General features: G+C 36.9%; 2 protein-coding genes and 1 long non-coding RNA gene across 4 annotated transcripts in view; 2 read left to right on the top strand and 1 right to left on the bottom strand.

Moving 5' to 3' along the window:
- tctn1 (tectonic family member 1) overlaps window positions 1-22,937 on the bottom strand; it is an 845,382-nt gene that overhangs the window by 577,924 nt on the left and 244,521 nt on the right. The window lies entirely within an intron of this gene.
- LOC147841967 (uncharacterized) lies at window positions 26-8,361 on the top strand. The gene is made up of 2 exons (XR_015500807.1): window positions 26-303; window positions 7,005-8,361. It is a non-coding gene; the product is annotated as an uncharacterized LOC147841967 (long non-coding RNA).
- Window positions 11,109-18,996, top strand: fstb (follistatin b). 2 transcript variants are annotated; one of them, NM_001039631.1, is given in 6 exon segments: window positions 11,127-11,277; window positions 11,955-12,146; window positions 12,262-12,480; window positions 13,519-13,743; window positions 16,784-17,014; window positions 18,219-18,996. In NM_001039631.1, coding segments are annotated over 6 exon segments (1,035 nt in total). In that variant the 5' UTR covers window positions 11,127-11,192; the 3' UTR covers window positions 18,302-18,996.

A 22,937-nucleotide genomic window follows, 5' to 3' on the forward strand; every position in this document is an offset into this window, starting at 1 on the left:
TGACAGCCAAAATCTGATTGGTTCCGCTTGAGGTCAGCTGACCCGCGCCCAGGAAACACACACATCACGCTTTGTGTTTATTCCAAGACTCAAACAGCAGCATTAAAATCTCTTAAAGTCACATTTGATTAAAAATTCATACTTTTCCTCTTCATTTAAGCTTTCTTAAAGATTTACCCTCAAAAGACAACATCTTCCTGAGAAGGAATAAAATGGTTGTGCATTTCCACCGTTCACCAGCAGATGTCTCTAAATCCAACATCAAGTCGAGCGATTCATCACGTCTCTCCATAACGCTACAAGGTAAAAACACTTTCTTTATGGCTACCATATTTAGAGACTCGTGCAAAACAACACACTCATGTGTAACCTTTAAAGCGTTTAGTGTTCAAACAAAGAATTAAAAGCAACTGATCATGCGCATGTTCGCCATTATTCAATAGCCGATGGCTGTTTCTGTTCAGTAAGACAGTTCTGTGTGGCTTTCGATCAATGCAGTGACATCTGCAGCCACACACAAACACACTCACACAGCTGTGCAGCGCATGTCCCGTTTCACATTATTCAGTCTTGTTAACCAGACGCTTTGGAGATGTCTGCATTTCTACGAGTTCCCCGATAGAGGGACAACAGACACCGCTTGCACCTCACGCAGATCTGGCAGGCCGTGTTATCATTCACTTCTTCAAATTCGCATCCACTGTTAGCCTATATTGGTTACCAGATCTTATAGTTTTCAAACTAATACTAATCAAGGGCGTTGATGTGCTCTCGTCATTGGTGAGGACAGATATACTTAAAGCTGCATTAAACAGCACAAATTTTGCTTTGAGCTTTAAAAAACATGAATGAAGTACTTAATAATATAAAATAAATACTCAATAATACAAAGAACAATCACATCCCTTGCTGCAAAAGTCAATTTACATGATTTTACTGCAGTCTGGCTTTAAGAAGGTATCAATTTAGAGATATTTAAAGAGGTGTGTGATTCAATACATTTTTCCCCCAAATTTCAATTAATTTGTTAATAGTATTACAGTGAACTCATAGCGAACTTGACTTTATGCACTTGTAGGTTACTACGGGTCAATTAAATTATTGGTAGGGACATTTCAGTAATTGGGCATATTGGTGGGGACACGTCCCCTCCGTTCATGCCAATTCTACGCCCTTGCTACTAATATATAATGATTTCACTTGTGCCAAATTATTTTTTATTCACCTGGGAAACTTTAAGAAGACTTAAATGAGGAGGAAAACTGTGAACTTCCACAGTTTCAATTGATTAGAACTTTTATGTTAAGCTGCTTTGACACAATCTACAGTGAAAAAGCGCTATATAAATAAACATGAATTGAATATTATGGTATATTCAATTCCATTGAATACCAATTCAATTCAATTTCCATCCTATAATATTATTCTTCACCTTAGAAATTAGGCACCACTACTTATCCACAACGCATAGGACATACCTTGCATGCAGCCAATGGCATATTGAGCATTTTACTTCTGTATTCTATATATTTTGCTCTAACTTATAAACTTGCGAAACGACAGCCCGTTCAACAACTTTAATTATAAAATAAACACAAAACAAAAGTAAGCCTGTCTATCCAGAGCTTCACAACAGGACTCACCCATATTTGTCGCTGCTATCAAACTGACCAATTTGATTTTGTGCTCTGCGTCATTTTAACATTTTTTTTTAGAGGTACCTGTCAGGGTATAGCCGCCTTTCCAGTGCATACGACATTCAAACTTGACTGTCGGAATACACTTCCTTGTGGCAGTCGCACAGAATTTTCAGTTTTGTCGTGCTCCATGGGAGAGAAGCTGATTCTTGCAGTGTTCGAAATAAAGTAGTGCAAAAGTAAGAGCCTTTAATCTCTGTGTGTTCACCATGGTTGAATGAATGAATGAATACTACACTGTAAAACCCGAAAAGTTAAGGTAACTCAAACTATTTGAGGAAACCAATTGCAACAAACCTTTTAAGTTCAAAAATTAATCCTAATGAGTACTGTGAACTTAATCCATTTGAGTACACGAAGCAATTTGATCACAGGAAAACCCAATAAATGAAGAAAACTCAAACCTACTGAGTACTGTAAAACCCAATAAGTTAAGGCAACTCAAAACTGTTTGAGGAAACCGATTGCAACAAACCATTTGAGTTAAAAAAATCTATTTGAGTACTGTGAACTTACTCCATTTAAGTTGAAGTAATGAGGTATTTTATTAACTTATTACCTTCAACACTGAGTTCAAAACTCTTTTCAAATTTAGTAAATGGAGTTAACTACACTCATTTCATTTGATAAAGTTGACTGTTGGGTTTTACAGTTAGAAACTCGCATATCACATCAGGTATCCATTCTCATACGGTCTAGTGGCAGGAGTTTACATCTTTCAATGTATCCGCAGCTCAAATCGAATCCGAATTTTCCACATACAGAGATGAACGGAACTTCTTTGGAAATGAATGACTTCCTGTCTGTCATTTGTCGTGTGCAGTGGAAAATCGGCTTATTGTGAAGGGTATGTAGGGTATGATTGCGTGAAAGCTTCGCTGGCCTGATCGCATTTACTCAAAGTACAAATTGCCCTTAATGTTTAATATATTGCTTATTTGCAAAGTTTTTTTGCACTGTGTTTGGACTTTAGAAAACGCTTTTTTTATTTTCAGCTCAAAAATCAGCCTCAGGGTTTCCTCACACATCCCTGTTTCATACAAAACATACAACAGGTGGATTATGTTGCACTAAGTACAAAACAGTATCATCATTATTTACACAGTGCTCATGGATGTAACTACAAGACAACAATATTAACGTTATACCAGACGTGCTGTCAAAAAGTTTCTTTGAAACACTGTAAAAAAAAAATCCATTATTTTATGTTTTTTTCCAGCAGCTAGGGTTTTCATTCATTCATTTTCTTGTCGGCTTAGTCTCTTTTTTTAATCCAGGGTCGCCACAGCAGAATGAACCACCAACTTATCCAGCAATTTTTTATGCAGCGGATGCCCTTCCAGCCGCAACCCATCTCTGGGAAACATACACACACATACTCACACATTACGAACAATTTAGCCTACCCAATTCACCTGTACCGCATGTCTTTGGACTGTGGGGGAAACCGGAGCACCCGGAGGAAACCGAAGCACCCGGAGGAAACCTACGCGAAGGCAGGGAGAACATGCAAACAGAAACGCCAACTGAGCCGAAGTTCGAACCAGCGACCTTCTTGCTGTGAGGCGACAGCACTACCTACTGCACCACTGCCTCGCCCAGCAGCTAGGGTATCGCAAAAAAATGTAAAATGACGGCAGTTGAATTACAGACATTTACCATAAAATAGCAGACTTTAAATTAAAGAAATTTCCTCACATTTAAATTTCCAGTAAATTTCTGTAATTTACCTTTTGTTATTTTACAGTAAATGTCTGTAATTTAACTGCCGTTATTTAACTTTTTTTTTTTTGGAACCTTGGCTGCCAGAAAAGAAACGTAAAATAACAGATTTGTTTTACAGTTGTGAGCTTGACCGCAAAACATGAACGGCATTATGTTTGTCTATAGCAAAAATCCCTAGTAATGCCTTTTTTTGCATGTTGGGTTCTCCTTGCTCACTTATGAAAAAAAAATCTTGCTATCTGGCATTTCACTCTAACCATTTCGCCATAAGAGATTCAAGACAACCCTAAGGGAAAATTGAAAGGCTAAAGAGCAATTAGGATTGGGGCTAAGACGGACCGTTTGATTCCAACATTTTGAAAAAAATAATTCCAATTTCTAATCCTTTAATCGATTCTGAGAATCAATTCCTCTTTGTTTTTGAGATTCTTTACACGATTCTTTATTTTAAACCAGCCCAGTATTAAATAAGCTAAAAGAAAGTTCAGTCAAGTAACTTAACAGCATCAATTCTGCACTAACAATCATTAATTTATTTTCCTTTGGCTTAGTCTCTGATTTATCAGAAGTTGCCACAGCAGAATGAACCACCAATTGTTCTAGCATATGTTTTACACAGCGGATGCCCTTACGGCCATAACCCCGTACTGGGAAACACCCCTACAATCTCACATTCACGGACGGCCTATGTAGTTCATTCAATTGCATGCCTTCGGACTGTGGGGGGAAACCGGAGGAAACCCACACAAGCGTGGGGAAAATACACACAGCTGAGACTCGAACCAGCAACCTTCTTGCTGTAAGGCGATAGTACTAACCACTGAGTCTCTATGCCGCTGCACTTTATCATGCTAAAATGCATGTGCACAAAGCATGATAAAACAATAGCAGGCTTTCAGCAATGTTTTGTCTATGAAAAAGAAAAATAAAGTAGACTTTTCCTGAAACAAAAATAAAATAAATCCCTTCTGTCACACATCTGTTATCTTTACATGAATTCAGAGTGGAGCTCAAAACTTCTGTTGTGGACTATAATTGTCATTATGCATACAGCATGTAGACTATAACAGCAAGTAGAACTAACTCCATGTGTGCATCAATGTCTTTGTGTGCATTAGGTTTAAAACTTTTCTGACAAGTAAGGCTTAGTCCCTTATTTATCAGGGGTCACCACAGCGGAATGAACCACCAACTATTCCAGCATATGTTTTACGTAGCAGATGCCCTTCCAGCAGCAACCCAGTACTGGGAAACACCCATACACTTTTATATTCACACACCTACTCATATACTATGGCGAATTTAGTTCATCCAATTCACCTAGAGTCATGTCTTTGAGTTGTGGGGAAAACCAGAGCACCTGGAGGAAAACCACTTGAACATGGGGAGAACATTCAAACTCCACACAGAAATGCCAACTGGCCTAGCCAGGACTTGAACCAGTGACCTTCTTGCTGTGAGATGACTGTGCTAACCAGTGAGCCACTGTGCCATCCTTATGTTAACTTAAGCTGGAATAAAGTCTGTGTGAACCAAAAATTGCTGCAGACTTTTATTTCAGCATGATGATATATTTCAAAATGAAACAGAATATTAAGTAGGGGGCGGGGTTTATTTGTGTCCTTCGGATTTCTGTTCTAGAGTGAAAGCAAACAGTTTGATTTCGATTAAAGATCACTGAAAACTAATAATTATGTTCACATGGTAATAGTGCATTATTTAGATCAAGGATGTCAAACGTAGCCCGCGGGCTGTTTAAATGAGTTTAATGCAACCCCGAAAAATGATTCTGTAAAGTCTAAAAAAAGAGCTGCAAATTTTCAATAAAAGAAACTGCTGTTCTAATTGTGTCCACTGGATGGCAGACAGCAAATTTTTAATTTCATCCGATCCAGAAGCCTGAATCAGCGTCAGTTTGACAGCCTTCTCACAGAGAAAGACCACATCTATACCCCGTCATAACACACTGAGGTTTTCTCACGAGGAAACATAACTATTGTACATTTTGTCAGTTTAGTGGCTAATTTGTACGAGTTTAGTCTTATGAAAATGTACCTTTTTAAAAAGGAAGCGTGGCACCCAACCACACCCCTAACCCAACCGCCATTGATGGATAAGCAAATCATACTAAATTGTACGAATGAGATCGTACGAATTCATTCAAATTAGCCACTATGTTTGGAACCACATATCTTTGTGAGCAAATTTTCTTCGTAATGAGCATAAATAAAAAACAAATGCACAATGGCTGCCACTCAGGACGTGACGCCTGATATTGATGCGCTTGTGATAACTAAAAGATGCCAGATATCACGAGTCAGTTCCGGGAATCTCCCGCATATTCATAAAGACTCCCGAATACTAGGGGTGTCAAAATTAATTGTTTCTTCGGTGCACCGCGATGCAGATGCGGACAAATCGGTATCGATTCAGTAATAATCATAACCGGTTATTATGTACTGACGTCATTTATCTCCTATGCGCTCTGTCGTGAGGGAGGTGAGCGCGAGTATTTACAACACTCAGCCAACTCAGGGCCGGCCCGTGTCATAGGCACCGTAGGCAAATGCTAAGGGCGGTGTACATCCAGGAGGGCGCCAGAAATGAGCGCGCTTCAGTTGGTTTTGTTTTCGATTTTCCTGACACACATTCAGTTACAGACGGCAATAACTCAAAAACCTCTTACCCTAAAAAGATCTAAAATGTGTTTCCTACAGAAAGACAAAGCTGGTTATGTTTCACAGCTGTCTTTCTTTTTTTCGCTCGACATTACGAGCACTGCTCCGTTTAAGCCCTCGCAGTCTGCGTTTACTTTAGCCGGCAGAGCTCGCGCTGAGAGGAGCTCTCAGTAAGGGACCGTCGGAAAAGTGTTTTTTTCTTTTTTCTTTTTTTTCTTTTTTCTGCTCCGCTCAGCGCGAGCTCTCTCTGTTGCGAGAGCTTAAGTGTGTGTGTTTGTGTGTGTTTGTTTGTTTGATGCTATGTTTTTGAATGTGTTTGAATGAGAGACAGTGTGGTGCTGTGTGTCTGTGTTTTTATACAGACAGCATGTTATAGCCTCCCCCCTAAAATATAACACTGTATATGGAAAGCATCGTCAATGCACCGTGATATCGAATTGAACCGAATCGATGGCATGATAATCGTAACCGAACCGAACCGTGAGACCAGTATAGGTTCACACCTCTACCGAATACCCGCAAGCAAATGATAATTTCCTTGAAATCGCGCATCTCACCCCCCTCCTGCCCCCTGTTTTATAAATATGTTGCACACTCCTCTCTCCCCACCTATCTTCACATCATAGCTTCACATACATCGCTTGTTTTTAAGTTGCATACTGCATACCTTGATTTTACCAGTTCGGCCCACTTGTGAACAGATTTTACTTCATGTGACCTGAGCTAAAATGAGTTTGACATCCCTGATTTAGATAGCTCAGCATGGCATACCATAACCAGCTGTTATAAAGCTGTATCTGATCATTATTAGCAAGAGAGCGGGAACACTTCCCTATAGACATTATAATTTGAACGGCATTTGCGCTTATGTTATGTCTTTTTTTTTTTTTTCATTATTCCTGAGGTTTCCATAATCCTGGACCAGGCCGTATCCTGAGCAGCTGCTGTGGTGTTTATGGAGGAGTGAAGAGCCTGAGACTGATCCTTGTAAGACCCCAGTGACAGTCGAGTCCTCGCATTAATCCTTAAGAGACAGCCTGTACACCAACCGGTGACTTCTCCCACCTGCAGCTTCTCCACGATGGACGTCCAGCGCTCTCCAGCCTCCGCTGCCTAGACAGCAGCTCTGCAGAAGACGTTTGACCATAGGAGAAATGGTCGTGCCCAACTGAGCCTGATTTCTCTCAAGGTTTTTTAATTCTTCTCTTTTGCCAATTGGTAAAGTTTTTCCTCGGCACTTTCGCCACTGGCTTGCTTGGTTTGGGACTTGTGGAGCTGCGCATCGATGGATTTGCTCTTCAGTGTTTGGACTCTCAGCAGTGTATATTAAACCACACTGAACTGAACTAAACTGAACTTCAACACTGAAACTGAACTGACACTGTTTCAATTTACTATGGTCTTCTATGTGAAGCTGCTTTGACACAATCTACATTGTAAAAGCGCTATAGAAATAATGGTGAATTTAATTGAATTGAAGAGAGAGAGAGAGAGAGAGAGAGAGAGAGTGGAATTATCGTTTGGTTCTTTTAAACTGAAAAGAAGAGTCAGCAGAATGACAATTCTTCTTGATGGATTTGAATCCAAACTTTGTAATCGACTTTTGATCCCCAAATAACAACTGATACAAATTTGCTAACATATCGTAGCATCCATGCAAGTGAACTTGGGCGAAGTGTTTTTCTTCCTGCAACATTCAGGTAAGCTATGTTTTGGGTACCTTGATTTCCAAAAATGTACCAAATGGAAACCATATGGGGAACTGAGATGTTAACTGGCACAAATATATATTTAATATACCATTATTTAATTAGGTGATCCAATTACCATCACAGAGCCATTTCATACAAACTATGCTGCCAAGTTGTGCCTCTTTTATATACCATGTACCAATTAGTTTAAGAGCGATAGTACTGTATGTGTTTATCTTTCTAGGACACTGTTATGGATTATAAGATAACAGACGGTGATTTTAAAACAATTTTATCTCACATCAATACACTGCAGTCAGTGTAATAAATGTTAATTTAGTGTGAAAATGTTTTCCTGAAACAAGACCCCTTTACGAAACAAAAGTTGGACAAATGGATAACAGATATGAAGTCAAAATGTGTATTAAAGACTATTACTAAAGGATGAATTTCCCGTTTGCATTCTAAACGAGCAGTTGCAGGTTTGTATTTTGCCATTTTAAGAAACAAACTGAGAATATGTGTAGTATAAAAACTGTGATAAATAAAGTTGGAAATGAAAAACTGTCACACGACAAATTCACATTTATAAAATAAATGAATATATAAATACAGAAATATATAAAAAATAAGAACTGCTCAATGTAAAATATAAATTCAGAATTTCAGGTAAGACTTTATTTTGATGGTCCCTATCCCTATTGTACATTTTGCTGACTAAAAGTTGCATTGAAACTACATGCCAATTACTTCTCATTTCAGTATCAGTAGACTTTTTGCTTAATATCTGTTGATACTGCTCCTTTAACATTAAACTGACTATGAAACTTTGCAAGTACATGTCACCTTACACTAACTCTAACCCCAACCTAGCAGTATACTTATAATCTAATGATAATTAGTTAGCATGTAGATTCTATGTAACTTAAATTCAACAAAATGTGTTAAAGGGACAATCAAAATAAAGTGATACCAAATTTCATGAAAAAAGTTCATATGTCACAATTTGTAAATATCTTGCATGTAAATGCAAGTTTAGATTTTTAAACAGTAATTTTATTTCTCACTTTTATACCACAAATCTTTTGTTTCTCAATTCTGAGAAAGTAATTCAGAGAGATGTCAGCTATAGTAAAGTCAAAATGGTTTCTATAAACAATACAAATGTTTGTCAATACTATAATAAGGACTACTTAATGGCAAACATGCAAAAAAAAGTGCAAAAGTAGATCCTTCCCTCGTCAACAGTGCAAATGCGCAGCGTCAGCATCTCCACAGGAGTTTGTCGTGTCTTGTTGCGTCACTATAGTGTAAACGGGTGTAACGCAACACCCCGATTGCTTCCTTTAGAAGCGTTTGTTGTGCTATATTTGCAGATTTGACCCTGGGGATGACCAAACAACTGTCTCAACTATTATTAGAATGACCAGACCATTGAGTCTATTATTACCCACCAGAATTCACAGTAAAAGCCATTTTAAAAGATTAATATGCAGCATCCAAACTGAAAAGAGGGGGAAGTTGTCTGATAGTCCATAATGCACAGTCATGCTGTTTTCTTTACTGATGTTGTCCGCTTTGTTAAACAGTGGATTGCACACAGGGTTACTTGGCTCACTTATTCAGCGTTATTTAGTGTACACTGCATAAAATATTTTCTTACTTGGATTTTTTTTGTCTTGTTTCTAGTCCAAATATCTAAAAACTCTTAAAGCCAAAAGAATTTTCTAGACAAGCAAAACATATTGTCCTGTTTTAAAAAATACCATGCCAAAATCAAATGAGTTTTTCCTTAAAACAAGCAAGATTATTTTGCTTCCCTCATTGGCAGATTATTTTGCTTGTTTTAAGGGAAAACTCACTTAATATTGCCATATTATTTCTTGAAACAAATAATATCTTGTCTAGAAAACTTTTTTAAAGAATTTTTTAACATGTGGACTACAAAAAAGACAAAAAATCTAAGTGAGAAAATCACTTTTTGCTGTATAATTATCATTTTTCGATTGTAAAATTTGAAAAACAGCTAAAAGACAGACCTGTTAAAAGACGTAAAATGTTAGTTTTAGCATCAGAAATGTTGACAAAACTTCTATTATTTCTATAATAACATACAATTTCACAAAATAAACATGTATTTGTATACACACTGGATTCCACTCATAATATTCATGTTGTCCCAACACAATTCGAATAAGTTAGCTTAATTGTTTTTACAAATTTAAGTAGATTAAAAATAAAACAATTCTGTTGTCCCCCCCCCCCCCAAAAAAAAGGTTGATTCAGCTCATTTTAATAAAGCTGTTTAAACAAACAGCAAGTCGTTTTTTGAGTGTATATACATCATGCTTGTGAAGTTTTTTTATTGGCACAAAGTTTTTTATATATATATATATACTTGAAACTCTTTACTTGAAGTAATTTTATGATCTTAAATCAACATTGATATTTTTTCTCACAATAATTTTATTTACAGTAAAACACATTTTAATAAAAATAAAATTAAAACATTTTTCTTATTTTTTCATTTATTTTTTATTTAATATTTTTTAGGTTTTTTGATTTTTTTATGGGAAACCAGATATTTCAAGAAAATCAACATTTAACAGTCTTATATTATTAATATTATTTTGTTGATATATGATTTATTTATAGTAAACTGAATATTGGTAATATATATTACATCACAACATATTATATTATATTATATTATATTATATTATATTATATTATATTATATTATATTATATTAAAGTTATGCCATTATAAAATATACAATTGTTAAACCCTGTTGCTTTGGGCATGGCTCTATTTAGTTAACTAGGTTTTATAAAGACCCTGATAGCAATTTACTAACATTTAAAGACATTACATTTTTCTAAGAATGTTTGCAATCGTCAAACAATCAAAATACGTTTTTTTTTTCCATCACTTCAAAATAAACTACTAGTTATTACGCAATTCTGCAGAACAGTTTCTGCTTCATAAACTCAAAGTCTGGCGTAAGTTTAAAGCAAACAAATTTAGATCAAATAACTGCTATGCAGGAATAATCATCCCTCTTTCCACTTTAAATGCAAACAGACCCCAAATCACTTCGCCGCTCCTTATCCAACTGTTTGAACCCCCCCACAAACAGCCCCAAATCATAACGAGAAAGTTTCTCGACTTCCAAATGTCACCTGATAAATTTCGGTGGGCAAACTATTACAATGCTCTCCCCACCCCCCTATGAAGTATGAAGACCGCCCACCACAGGCATCCAGCTCGCGACCCCATATAGATTTAAAAAGCGAGCCCGATTCCGTGTGTATGACAGTCAGTGAGCGCCAAGCATCGGGAGAACATCTGTCCGTCTGCAGTCCGTCTCCAGCGCGCGCGTCTCTCCACTGTTTCTGAGGATGCGGCAGTTCCCGCAGCTCCGCCAGGGCGTCCTCGCGCTCCTCATCTGGTTCGCGCACTTGATGGAGGAGCAGAAAGTACAAGGTAAACTGCCATTTAAAGTTTGAATGAGGAAATCGAGCATTGGTTTGGATTTAAGCAGCTTGCGTGGTGCATGCGGTTGCGCGCTCGTGCGTAAAAACTGACAAAGTACGAAAGTAGACTTGCTTTTATGACACTTGCGAGAATTTAAGGTAGCTATGCATTGGAAAGAAAGCACTTTGGTGATCTTGAAATGATTAAGATGTTCGGATAAGGTGCTAAACTGCACATTAAGTGTGTTTTTTTTATTAATTTTGTTGCGCTTATGATGGACTTTGGTTTAAGCGGTTGAGGATGTTTCCGTGCAGAGCATAAAACGCTTGCACAACCGCAATACAGAGTTTCTTCAGAGTTTGAGTGGATTCAGATGGCTGCCTCTTTGAACATTTTGGAATTTCAAACCCAAGTTCCTTTGGAAATAACCTTAAAATCATTTTCGCATGTTTGTTTGATCTTTCCCCGGTAAAACTCGGTGGTTATTTTTGAGTTATTAAGTAACCTGGAAGGCAGTATGTAACCAAATATTTGATATTGATGTGACCCAAGATAAAACTGTAAGTCAATGCAACACACAGTTTTGAATGTGCTCTTTTTTCAATGTAGGCTCTGCTTGGCATTAATTACCAAAAATCAGCTGCATGGATATAGCAGAGCCTATATAATAAAGTGACTCTTTCCAGCCGGCAATTGCTGGCTTCAGCAGGGCAAGAACGGGAGATGCCAGGTTCTCTACATGTCTGGGATGAGCCGGGAGGACTGTTGTAAAAGTGGTCGTTTGGGTACAGCATGGACTGAGGAGGATGTACCCAATAACACGCTCTTCCGGTGGCTGATCTTCAATGGTGGAGCACCAAACTGCATACCTTGTAAAGGTACCACTTTTGAATGACTTCCAGAAAGGAGATGTTGGAGATATACAAATGAATGAAACTGATATGTCAGCTCATTTCATCATCTAATCGTAATCTTTTTTTATTGGTTCTGCAGAGACTTGTGATAATGTGGATTGTGGTTCTGGAAAGAGGTGCAAAATGAACAAGCGAAACAAACCCCGCTGCGTTTGTGCGCCAGACTGCTCCAATGTCACCTTTAAAGGGCCTGTGTGTGGCTCGGATGGGAAAACATACCGGAATGAGTGTGCCCTCCTTAGGGCCAAGTGCAAAAGGCACCCTGACCTGTCTGCGCAGTACCAGGGAAAATGCAAAAGTACGTTCAACTTAAAAAACTACTTTTTTAAAACGTGTTTAAGTAGGCTTGCTCTGTACAAATCAGTTTTTGTGATCATAGAACATTTTTTGCATGTGAAAGTGTTTTGTGATGACATCAGTAACACACACAAATATATTTTGTTGCTTATTTAAATTGCTTATTTAAAAATGAGCTAAAACAACAATTCTTGAGATTTTTTGGGAACACTTAATTGTTTTATGTTCAATCCACTAAAATTTGTTAACTTAATCGAATTGTGTTGGGACAACATGAATGAATTGTGTGGATACCAGCTTTTTTTTTTTTTTTTTACAGTGTAGTAGACAATGCAGCCTATTGTATAATGTAGAAACTTTTTCAGTAAATTGCCATTTTCATCTTTTTATGATCAAATCAATTCCAAATTGTTAAGACCATTGTCACATAGAATATCCTGTAGTGAAACGGTTGCTTCATGTTGACCAAAACTATGCAAGGCTATATTTGCAATATCTACTTAAGATTTGAATTAAAAGTTTACACTTGTAGTCCAGTTTTTTTGTTTGTTTGGTCCGAACAAAATGATAAATAAATCTGGTATAGCACTTTTTTTTTATCTGAACATGACTGAAATATTTTTGTGACATAACTTATCTAATATGCAAAACCTAAAAACAACTGAATAACTGATCAATTACAATAAAAACACTATGCTCACCATAATATACATACATAGACACAATAAATATGTTGACACTTGAAGAGTTCAGATGCAAAAACCTTTTAAGTGCCGTCTGAAATTTCAGTTGAAAATGACATTTTTCATGTTGAGATATTTCATTTTAAATATTAATAAAAGTGATATTACTAATCATACACACAAAAGCCTGGCAAAACTTTTAGAGGACAATTTCAGATGGCATTCAGAGGTTTTTGCATCTAAACTCTTCACTTCTATGCTCTGAAGCTGCTTTTAAGTAAGTGGCATGCAACCAGAAGTAAAAAGTTGTTAGCTGAAGTTGCTGCCAACTTTGACGGCTTGTTATTTTCCTTCAGAGTCGTGCTATGACGTGCGCTGTCCTGGAAGCTCAACATGTGTATTGGACCAGACCAACAACGCCTACTGTGTGACCTGCAACCGCTTCTGCACTGAGGTGACCTCACCGGAGCAGTACCTGTGTGGCAATGACGGGAAAGTGTATGCCAGCGCCTGCCACCTCCGACGGGCCACGTGCATCATGGGACGGTCCATCGGAGTGGCCTATGAGGGGAAATGCATAGGTGAGAATAAGACAAAAATCTCGAGCTTGCACAATCCTTTCTTAAAACATGTGGTTCTCATTACTCTGTTTTCTGTTGCAATAACACATTCATGTTTCACATGGGCAGTTTTGACTCTTGCTGCTTTTCTGCGTTATTTAATATCTTTTCAAACCACACTGGGTGAAAAGGGGACTAAAATTAACATTCAATATGAGGCTGGAGGAAGTGGGTTTACATTAAAGGAGTCGTTCACTTCCAGAATGAAAATTCTACCCTCGATTACTCCCCTACAAACACGAGACTCTTTCCACTGTTTAGGGCAAGTAAAGATATTTGAAAAAATGTTTGTTGATGGGCACAACTGACTTTCACAATAGGTAAAAGTTACTATGGAATCAATGGTGACCATCAAATAGATGTGGAAGTCAGAGGTGGCCAATCATTATGAAAGAAAAACATGAAGTGTGAAGTGTAATCCCATTTGCTTTTTCAGGGTTTCTGAAAGTTTTATGAGGGCAAATTTGAGACTTTTTAAAAACCTTTTAAATACTAACTAATGAAAATCTAAAGAAAAAAATAAAAGGGAAAACAATAGTGTAATAAGTTAGACCTACCAGCCTGATCTCGCAAAGAAACTTAACTATATTACTGTACTTTTTGTCAGTTTAGTGGCTAATTTGTATGAGTTCAGTTATACAAACATGTATGATTTTTAAAGGGGGGCGTGGTACCAAATCCTACCCAACCCAACCGCCATTGGGGGATGAGCCAATCATACTAAATTTGGGGGTAAGCAAATCATACAAATGAAATGATTGGGATAAATGAATGAGCCACTAATTTAAAAAGTTACAAATTGCCATGAGATAGCGTTAGAACAACTTATTCACCTTATTCTCCGTGTACGAGTGGGCGCAGCCATTTGAATAATTTTGGTTTGAGACTTCAAATCTCATTCACTTCCATTTATTTTTAGACATTAAGAACAGCTCGTTTTGCTGCTTGATGTTGCAAACTGATCTTTTCTTATTAACGTTATATTATTCTACTTGGTCTGTATAGACATGCAAACACTTGCTTGTAGAGCAAGTAGTTTGACCGTTTTCTGCCGATTATTATTCCAAATCATTTGTCCCATAGGAAACTCAATCGGAAGTTCTAAAACAATCGCAAAAATGAGCGTACTTCCACATTAAAGAATAAGGTCAAAGATAATTTGAGGTATAATAACGAAGTATAATCTACGTATAATGACATGATCACACCGAACATGCTTTTTGTTCCAAAAATGCGGAGCACACCACACTGCCTTTTTTGTTGACAAGAAAAAAAGAATCGAGGTGCGTTTTTTATGTTGCAACGCAACTACTAAATCATCTGCGTATAGTCCACAGAGTGTTGTTGTTGATATTGTTATATTTTTAATATTTAATGTTACTGTAATATTCAAACTTTGTGAAGTCATACAGCTCTGGATAACTCAAAACAGCTTTAAAAGTCTCTGTAGTTGTCTTAGCAACACAAATACTGCTGTCACCTCAACCAAAGAGCTTAGAATCACCAAGAGGTGAAACTCAATAGATTGTTCCAATGCAACAGCAGCGCCCAGCAACAGCCCCGGATTACGCCATTTCTGAGTGAAAGCGATCGGCCGTCCATTGGATCTTATTGCTGTCGCGATAGCAAGCAGCTGCTTTGTTTTTTATTTATTTATTTATTTAAAAAGCACATTAAAGCTGAGATACAACCTAAAAGACAACAATACAACTCTTACTATCACAATCATCAGCACTTTTAATAGTTTATGTTACAGACTTATAATATGCTGTTGTTCTATTGGAATTTTCACTCCAAAATGGCCGCCACGGCATCTAGTGGCTGTTTCCCAAATCGCACTAGAGTGTCGCCTCTTGGTGATTCTATGGTCTTTGCCTCAACAGAAACCCCTCCTCTGCTTTCATTTGATTGAAGAATTAAAGAGACACGACTGATGTAATGCGCGTTTTTCTCTCAGAGTAGACTTTTTCAACTGCGAGCACACACCGTGCAACGGCAAAAACACGAAACACAGCAGGCAGTTAAAACACGAGGTGCACAAGGTACATAAGCAGTGCACAAAATCCTCGCGGTTGTTAGTAAACCATTAAAAAAAAGCACCTCTCAACACAAAAAAGCGTGTTCGGTGCGATTGGCCCCTTTTACAGTATTACACAAAACTGCCTTATAATAATTTTCAAAATATACAATAAAATTTGCAACACGTCTAATTTACATCAGTCTCAAGAAAGCTCCAAACACTGCCACTAGATGGCACCACTAACTTGTCTAGTGAGTGTGTCGTGGAATTGAATGGTTTAAGTCATCATCTTGTCATTTTATAAAACACTTTTATATACACACAGTGCATCCCACAAATGTAAGAACAAAGGGAAATCTGTAATTTTAGGGTACAATCATATGCTCATCCCTGAATGACGTCCTGAATGAAGCAGTAACAACTCATTCTCAAGCATGGTAAACAATGATGATGATCATGATCCTCACTGCAGAAATTACTCTTGTGCTTCACTTTAAAATAAAACAATTCCTCATAGGGCTGGGCCGATAAACTACATTATATCGAATCCTGGTTAAATAAATGTCAAGAACAATGATAAGCTCTGGACTTTTTTTTTTACTCTATATTGATCTAGGAGCTAATCAAACAGCAAAAATGTGCAACATTGAGAATCTAAAGTGTGTTGATATTAGAGATGTACCAAATTTTTGCCACTGAAAATTTATCGGCTGAATATATGTTATGCCATTTAATGGACCTTCTATTTTTTGTGGCTCTAGTCATTGTTGAGGTACTGTTTTAATTCTGGAAGGATTACAAACTTATATCAAAATATATATTGTTATTATTCAATATGGAAATAATTATCAAGGTTGCATTTATGCCATATCGCTTCGCCTTAATTCTTCATGCGAATTAATCTTATAATCTCATTCACAGAAGAGCCATTTAAGACTTTTTTTAAGCCCAACAGAAACCCTGTTTTCGTGTCATTTTCAGATGCCAGGTCCTGTAAAGACATCAACTGCCGAGAGGGGCGGAAATGTTTGTGGGACAAGAGGACAGGACGGGGACGCTGTGCGGTGTGCGAGGACACCTGTCCCGAAAGTCGCCCAGGCGATAGTGTCTGCGCCAGCGATAACACCACCTACCCGAGCGATTGCACCATGAGGCAGGCCGCCTGCGCTTTGGGGCTCGTCCTGGAAGTCAAACACTCGGGCTCCTGCAACTGTAAGTAGAGGATGCCAAACCTGGTCACACTCATATCCTGCATTCCCTCCCCCTGCCGAAAAACACCCCCATTTCTTGCCCCCTTCCCATTGCTAACCCAACAAGGAACACAAGGACTGTCAGAAAGAGACATTCTGTGTTTTTTTAACTCAGAGGCAATGATGCATTAGAAGTGTCTGGGACGCTCTCATCTATCTTAAATCTTTGAGGTCAAGATTGGAAGGATTTCCATTTGGGATGCGAGAGTTTTGACCATGCTGCTCCTCCGCTTTGTGCGTCAGAGACAGAAACGTGACGAGTCGTGTGGAAAGTGCATAGGGACGTAAACTCACTTAGCGTGTTTGTTTCTTGTTGTCTCAGCCTATGGTTGACCTTTTTTTTTGTGATGATCACAGATGAATGGACAAAGAAAAACAAACCTGATGCCATTACAGGCAGAATTTTGCCAGTTTTAGGGGCAGGAATGCCAAAAAAAGAGGCAAAACATTCTTAGAGTTTAAGATATTGGGACAAAAACATGTATTTTAATATATATAGATATATTTCTGAAACATATTTTAATTACATTTCTTAAGACGGTCGCTGTGCTGTGTTTTTATGAGTTAACATTTGGACCTTTGTCTATCGTCTTTGCATAATAAAGGGAAACGTAAGCATTTTTTCCACTGTCGATTTGTTATGTCCATTTTGCCTATTTAGATGTTTCTTCACTTAAAATGTTTTTCCACAACACCACGTCTTTGGTTCTGACCTTATAATAGTTCAAACGTGGGACATAACAAATGTCATGTGGAAAAAATGTGATTCTGTGTTTCAGTATGAACATGTTTAGATGGTTCACTGATCATCTGTTAATGGCTTAAAGCAGAACCATCTTTCAGCCGTCCCGGTCTGTGTGTGGTATTGACAAATCATCTTCCAAAAAGCGATATTTTTGTTTATAAGAAGGGATTGCGTCATGTCTCTTTGCTTGATGTTATTTGATTTTATACAAGAAAACGCTAATAAAAGACAGGGGTAAGGCATGGTTCCATAGCAAAACTCAATCCCACCCTCTCCTTTCACTCTGAGCTGTGATCCCACCACCTTTTGTGAATTGCAAAGCATCATTAGAGATGCTTTGGAAGACAAAAACAAAAAAAATGCAGTGCCTGAATGCTGTTGTGTTTTATACTAATGCAACAGCTACTATATTCCTCCATAGCTCTCTCGGAAGAGACGGACGAAGAGGAGGACGATGAAGATTACACGGATTATAGCCATGTTTCTCTGTTATTGACTGGATAAACTGCCGTCGACAGCGCAGAGTCGTGTTCATATTTGTACATACGTGTATTCTTATTTATTTTCCACGGACAGGTGGAAGATGCTTATTGTTCTAGATGTTTATTTATACATTTGTTTGTCTTCTTATTTATACATTTATAGTCTGAATAAATGAACTGTCTCTTATTCTTTTCTTTGTCGTCTTTGGAAGAATATTATTTATTATAACGTGCAATGTTAAGGGTGTTTTGAAAAGTTCTGTGAGCCTAAACAGTTTCCGTCATCTTCCCAAATGAAAGTAAAACGTGCATGTATTTTATTTATTTACAGTCTACTATAGCAGAAATCTGGTTTGGTTTACAATCGAAGCTGAGAAATGTCAGTAAAATCTATATATGTATGATTTCTTGCTCACTCTGACATAAACACCAAAAAAATAATAATAAAATGACAGAAATTGTTGCAATTGCTGTGTGCTGAACTTTAGATATGTCATTCTTTTGACAATATTGTATGTGGGTGTTCAGAAAGAGGTATCTAGTTTATCATATATTGTATTAACAACATCAATCTAAGCATTTTCTTGCCATATATATTGTCTTTTTTACTTTAGAGATCCAGCTATAAATGTATAGTTTTGTATTTGTATGTAAATGTATATAAAGTTGCCATTTGTAAAGATGCATTACTGAACAGTAAAACCTGAAAGGAAAAAAGTCTCCTGCTTTATTTGTAGTGGTTGGATTTTCAACACAGCACCAAAATCTAATCTCTGGGAAATGCATCCAGAAGCTTACAAAAATGTAAATCTTACCTTTTTTTAATTTGTAATTAAATGTCAAATGTAATTGGCCATGACCTTGGATCACAGAGTGGGAATCTGTTATTCTCTCTCTCACATACACACACAACGATGGCAGAAGCCACCGGAACTGTCTGCTCTGCAGCAAGCAAACTAATTTGCCAGGAAGTTGCACAGACGGCTAATTGGAAAGGAGAGCGACACCATCTCTTCACTTTGCAAGGATTCATTAGATCTGTATCGGTAATTCAAACCCACAGAGATGTTTCTCAGATGGTGTGGGAACACCATTGTTTGCGGTTGCACATCAGATTAACAGGTTTCCACAGCTAAAGGGAAAGTTCAGCCAAAAATGAACTGAAAGAGAAGCTATATGTCGGAAACTGTCTGCAGTAGAGCTGTGGGATTTGGGGAAAATATCTAATTGCGATTTTTCTGACAGATATTGCTGTGATTTGCAATTTAATTTTGTAGTCAACCTTCGGGTCAATAATTTGTAAGCCGTGGCAACAATTCTGTGACCTCTCTTAAAAATTACCTGTTTTTGTTTGGTGTCTGTGACTTTGAATATACCAAAATATTCCCATATTACCGATTTCCTGTTTTTCTTTGATATTAATTTGTCTATTAATGCTTCTGAAGCAGCAGATGCCATTATCCAAATTGTCTGCGCAATATTTGGTTGCGCAATTCTGATTGGGCAGAACAAAAGTTTGCTCACTCAATTGGCTAGTGAGACTGTCATGGATTGCAGACACGCATTAACTCTGAGCGGGGAAAATTAAATAACACATTTATTTCTTATTGCAGCCTCTAGCGATTAGCTAATGGCAATGTTTCAAATTGCAATTGCGATTCGATTTCAATTAATCGCACAGCCCTAGTCTGCAGCCATAGTATTTTTCCCCAACTCTATGTCAATGGCTACCAGTTTCCACCATTCTTCAAAATATCTTCTTCTGAGCTCAACAGAAACACATAAATGTTCTGAAACCCTTTAGGTGGCTGAGTAAATTCTTGTGTATTTTCAAGTATTCAGTAAAATCTGGCTGAATCAGCGATGGTCTGATGGGGGAATATGGGCACCCGGCTACACTCATACCTGCTGGGCAGCATCTGTGAAGCTTCAGAGACAGGGACGAGTAATCACATCTGAAATGAGAGCGATGGGGACGATTGTAATCGAGAGTGAACACTGTCTCGTTGTTTTGGAAAAAAAAAATTGCAGGCAGCCACTATAACAATGTTAAGAAAAGCTGACGTTACATAAGAGAGGACAGACTATTTTTCCATAGTCATGCTGATGGAGTAAAATGCTGACCTTCCTATTTGGTGAGATTTAAATCATTTAATAAACATTTTTAAAGGATTATAAAAACATTAAAATTACATAGTGTCATTTTGCAAATGTTAAAATAATGTTACTGTACATTTAAATGTTTCAACATTTTGAAACAAGAAGCCAAGCTAACATTTACGAACAGACAATGAACAAACTTTCTATTAACGTTATTGGAAGAACATTTAATAATAAAAATGGATAATATTAAATGTCTTTTAAATAATGTGAAATGTTTGAGTTGAACACCATGTCGTTACATTTTTACATTTGTGGACTGATATTCATTGAAAATATCATAAAAGGTGTATCATTTGTGTTGCAAACTAACTATGGACGAACGTTATTGGAAGAGAATTTGTTCAGAACTTAATCTTTAGGCTAAAGCTAATGTGATACCACAAAAATAGAAAGCCTTTTGTTTTAAATACCACACCAAATTAAGGGTAGGCTACGGTGCTGAATTTTTCAGCTAAAGAAATTATACTGTGTCGGATATCTAGGCACCAAATGTGTTTTCCTAAACTAAACGTGAAGACAAACAATAGTTTACCGTAGAAATAGCTGCATGAAGACGCCTTAGCAAGCAGCTCGCAAAAACAGAATCGAAGACAAATTGACTCACTACGAGCGATTCTGTGAACAAATCGCGAATTACTTTGAACGAGTCTGTTAAAAGAACAATGATTAAACTCACAGAATCGTTCAGAGCAGTTAATCAATATCTGACTCGTATGCCCTACTTTCTGCACTTAACTTTTTGTTCACTGTTATTTAACTGAATGGAACTGACTGGCATTAATAATGAATGACACTATGGTATAATGGCACTAAACACAAATGGAACTAAGTGTTTAATTACCAGGATGATTTGGGGACGCAAAGCAGTTCCAGACATTACAACAGTCCTAAAATGCACCCTTTATAGTTTCATAATGTATTTATTTATTTTGCCGTTTTTTCTATCACTGAATCTTCTTTTCATGAAATCTCCACATTTGATTTGTTTTCTTAAAATTCATTCAAGACTAAAAAAATGAATTCATCAAACATAATAAGTTGGTTTTTAAAACTGAGTCTTTACCTGACTTGACGGTTCTATGATTAGGGATGTAAGACAATTTGTGTAGATGTCATAGTTACGTTAAATTTTAATTTGTTAGACCCTTATTATACAAAATATGATAGGAACAATATTATGTGTATAATTGATAATTCTGGGTAATTATTGGGGGCCTCCAAATCTCCTGGAGCCCTGAGCGGCTGCTTACTTCTCTTATTGATTAAATCCTCCCCTGTGAAAGTTGGACCATTTTAGTCCTGTTTAATTACTGAAGTTTTTCTTTTGAAGTTTTTCTGCCTGTCCAAAAACAGTGGTGCTTTATATTGCAAAATGCTTTTTGTTGTCATATTAATCAATAAACACACTCAGCTGAAACACTGATATAATTTACTTTATTTGTGTAATTTTTTAAGTACAATTTATGAATCAGAAACAGCTTGGTTTCATTATAGTAATAATATAAAGTAGCCATGCAATTACCATTTGTATAAGACGTTTTACTATCAGAGTTAAACTGTGTTTAGTGTTACAAAACTGAGGTTAGGAGCTAGCGGGGCACAAAGTAACACTTTTTGGTTTTGGCCAAGTAATGTACCATGTAATGGAGTTAGACAAACCATATTTTTACCAACACACAAGCCTCAAATAAGCACTGGAAGTATGAGCGCCGAACCTATGGTTTCTGTGCAGTATTGCCAAAAGTGTCAGGAGTGGTAATGTTACTACCCACTTGCAAGGTAAGTTGTAACAGACAGAGGGTTTAGTTGTAAAATGTGCTTATAAAGTCAGGTTTCACACGATTACTTTAAATTTAGTTTACTTCAAATAGTTTATTTCCTTACTACGTAACTCTTTTTAAATAAATACAAATTTTATGTAGCACAGCATGTTTATTTATTTATTTATTTATTGGATAAACACACTTGCATATATATATATGGATTATTATATATTATTATACAACGCATTTATTTGCTTTATTAGCAATAAAAAAATCTATTAAAAATATTTTTAATAAAAAAAAAACTTCAAAATGGTTCCATCTTTTAGCCTAGAAGACGGTGATCACAGCAATGTAAGATTTAACAACATACTTTCACATATTTTTTTTAAATTAAAAGTTATAAAATATAACAAAAAATGTTTAATAATTGGCAGGAAGACGGCTGCTGACACTAGTAAAAACCTCGGAAGCATACCATGGTTAATCATGAGCAAATACCTTAAAACTCTGTGATGCATTTTATCCCACATTACTTTGTGCCCCACGCTCCCCTAACTTATAGTTTCTATGATTTAACGTTTTCAGAAGTGAAAACAAGGCAGATACAGATACGTTTTCATTGGTGTTAAACTCAAGATAAAGCACTGTAGCTAAAGGGATAGGAAGAGATTCAATTAAATAGTTACAACTTTCCTCAACATCTACTCATACTCAAGTGGTTCTAAACTT

The sequence above is a fragment of the Danio rerio genome, chromosome 10 (assembly GCF_052040795.2).
Source record: "Danio rerio strain M-AB ecotype USA chromosome 10, GRCz13ab, whole genome shotgun sequence".
NCBI classification, from domain to species: domain Eukaryota; kingdom Metazoa; phylum Chordata; class Actinopteri; order Cypriniformes; family Danionidae; genus Danio; species Danio rerio.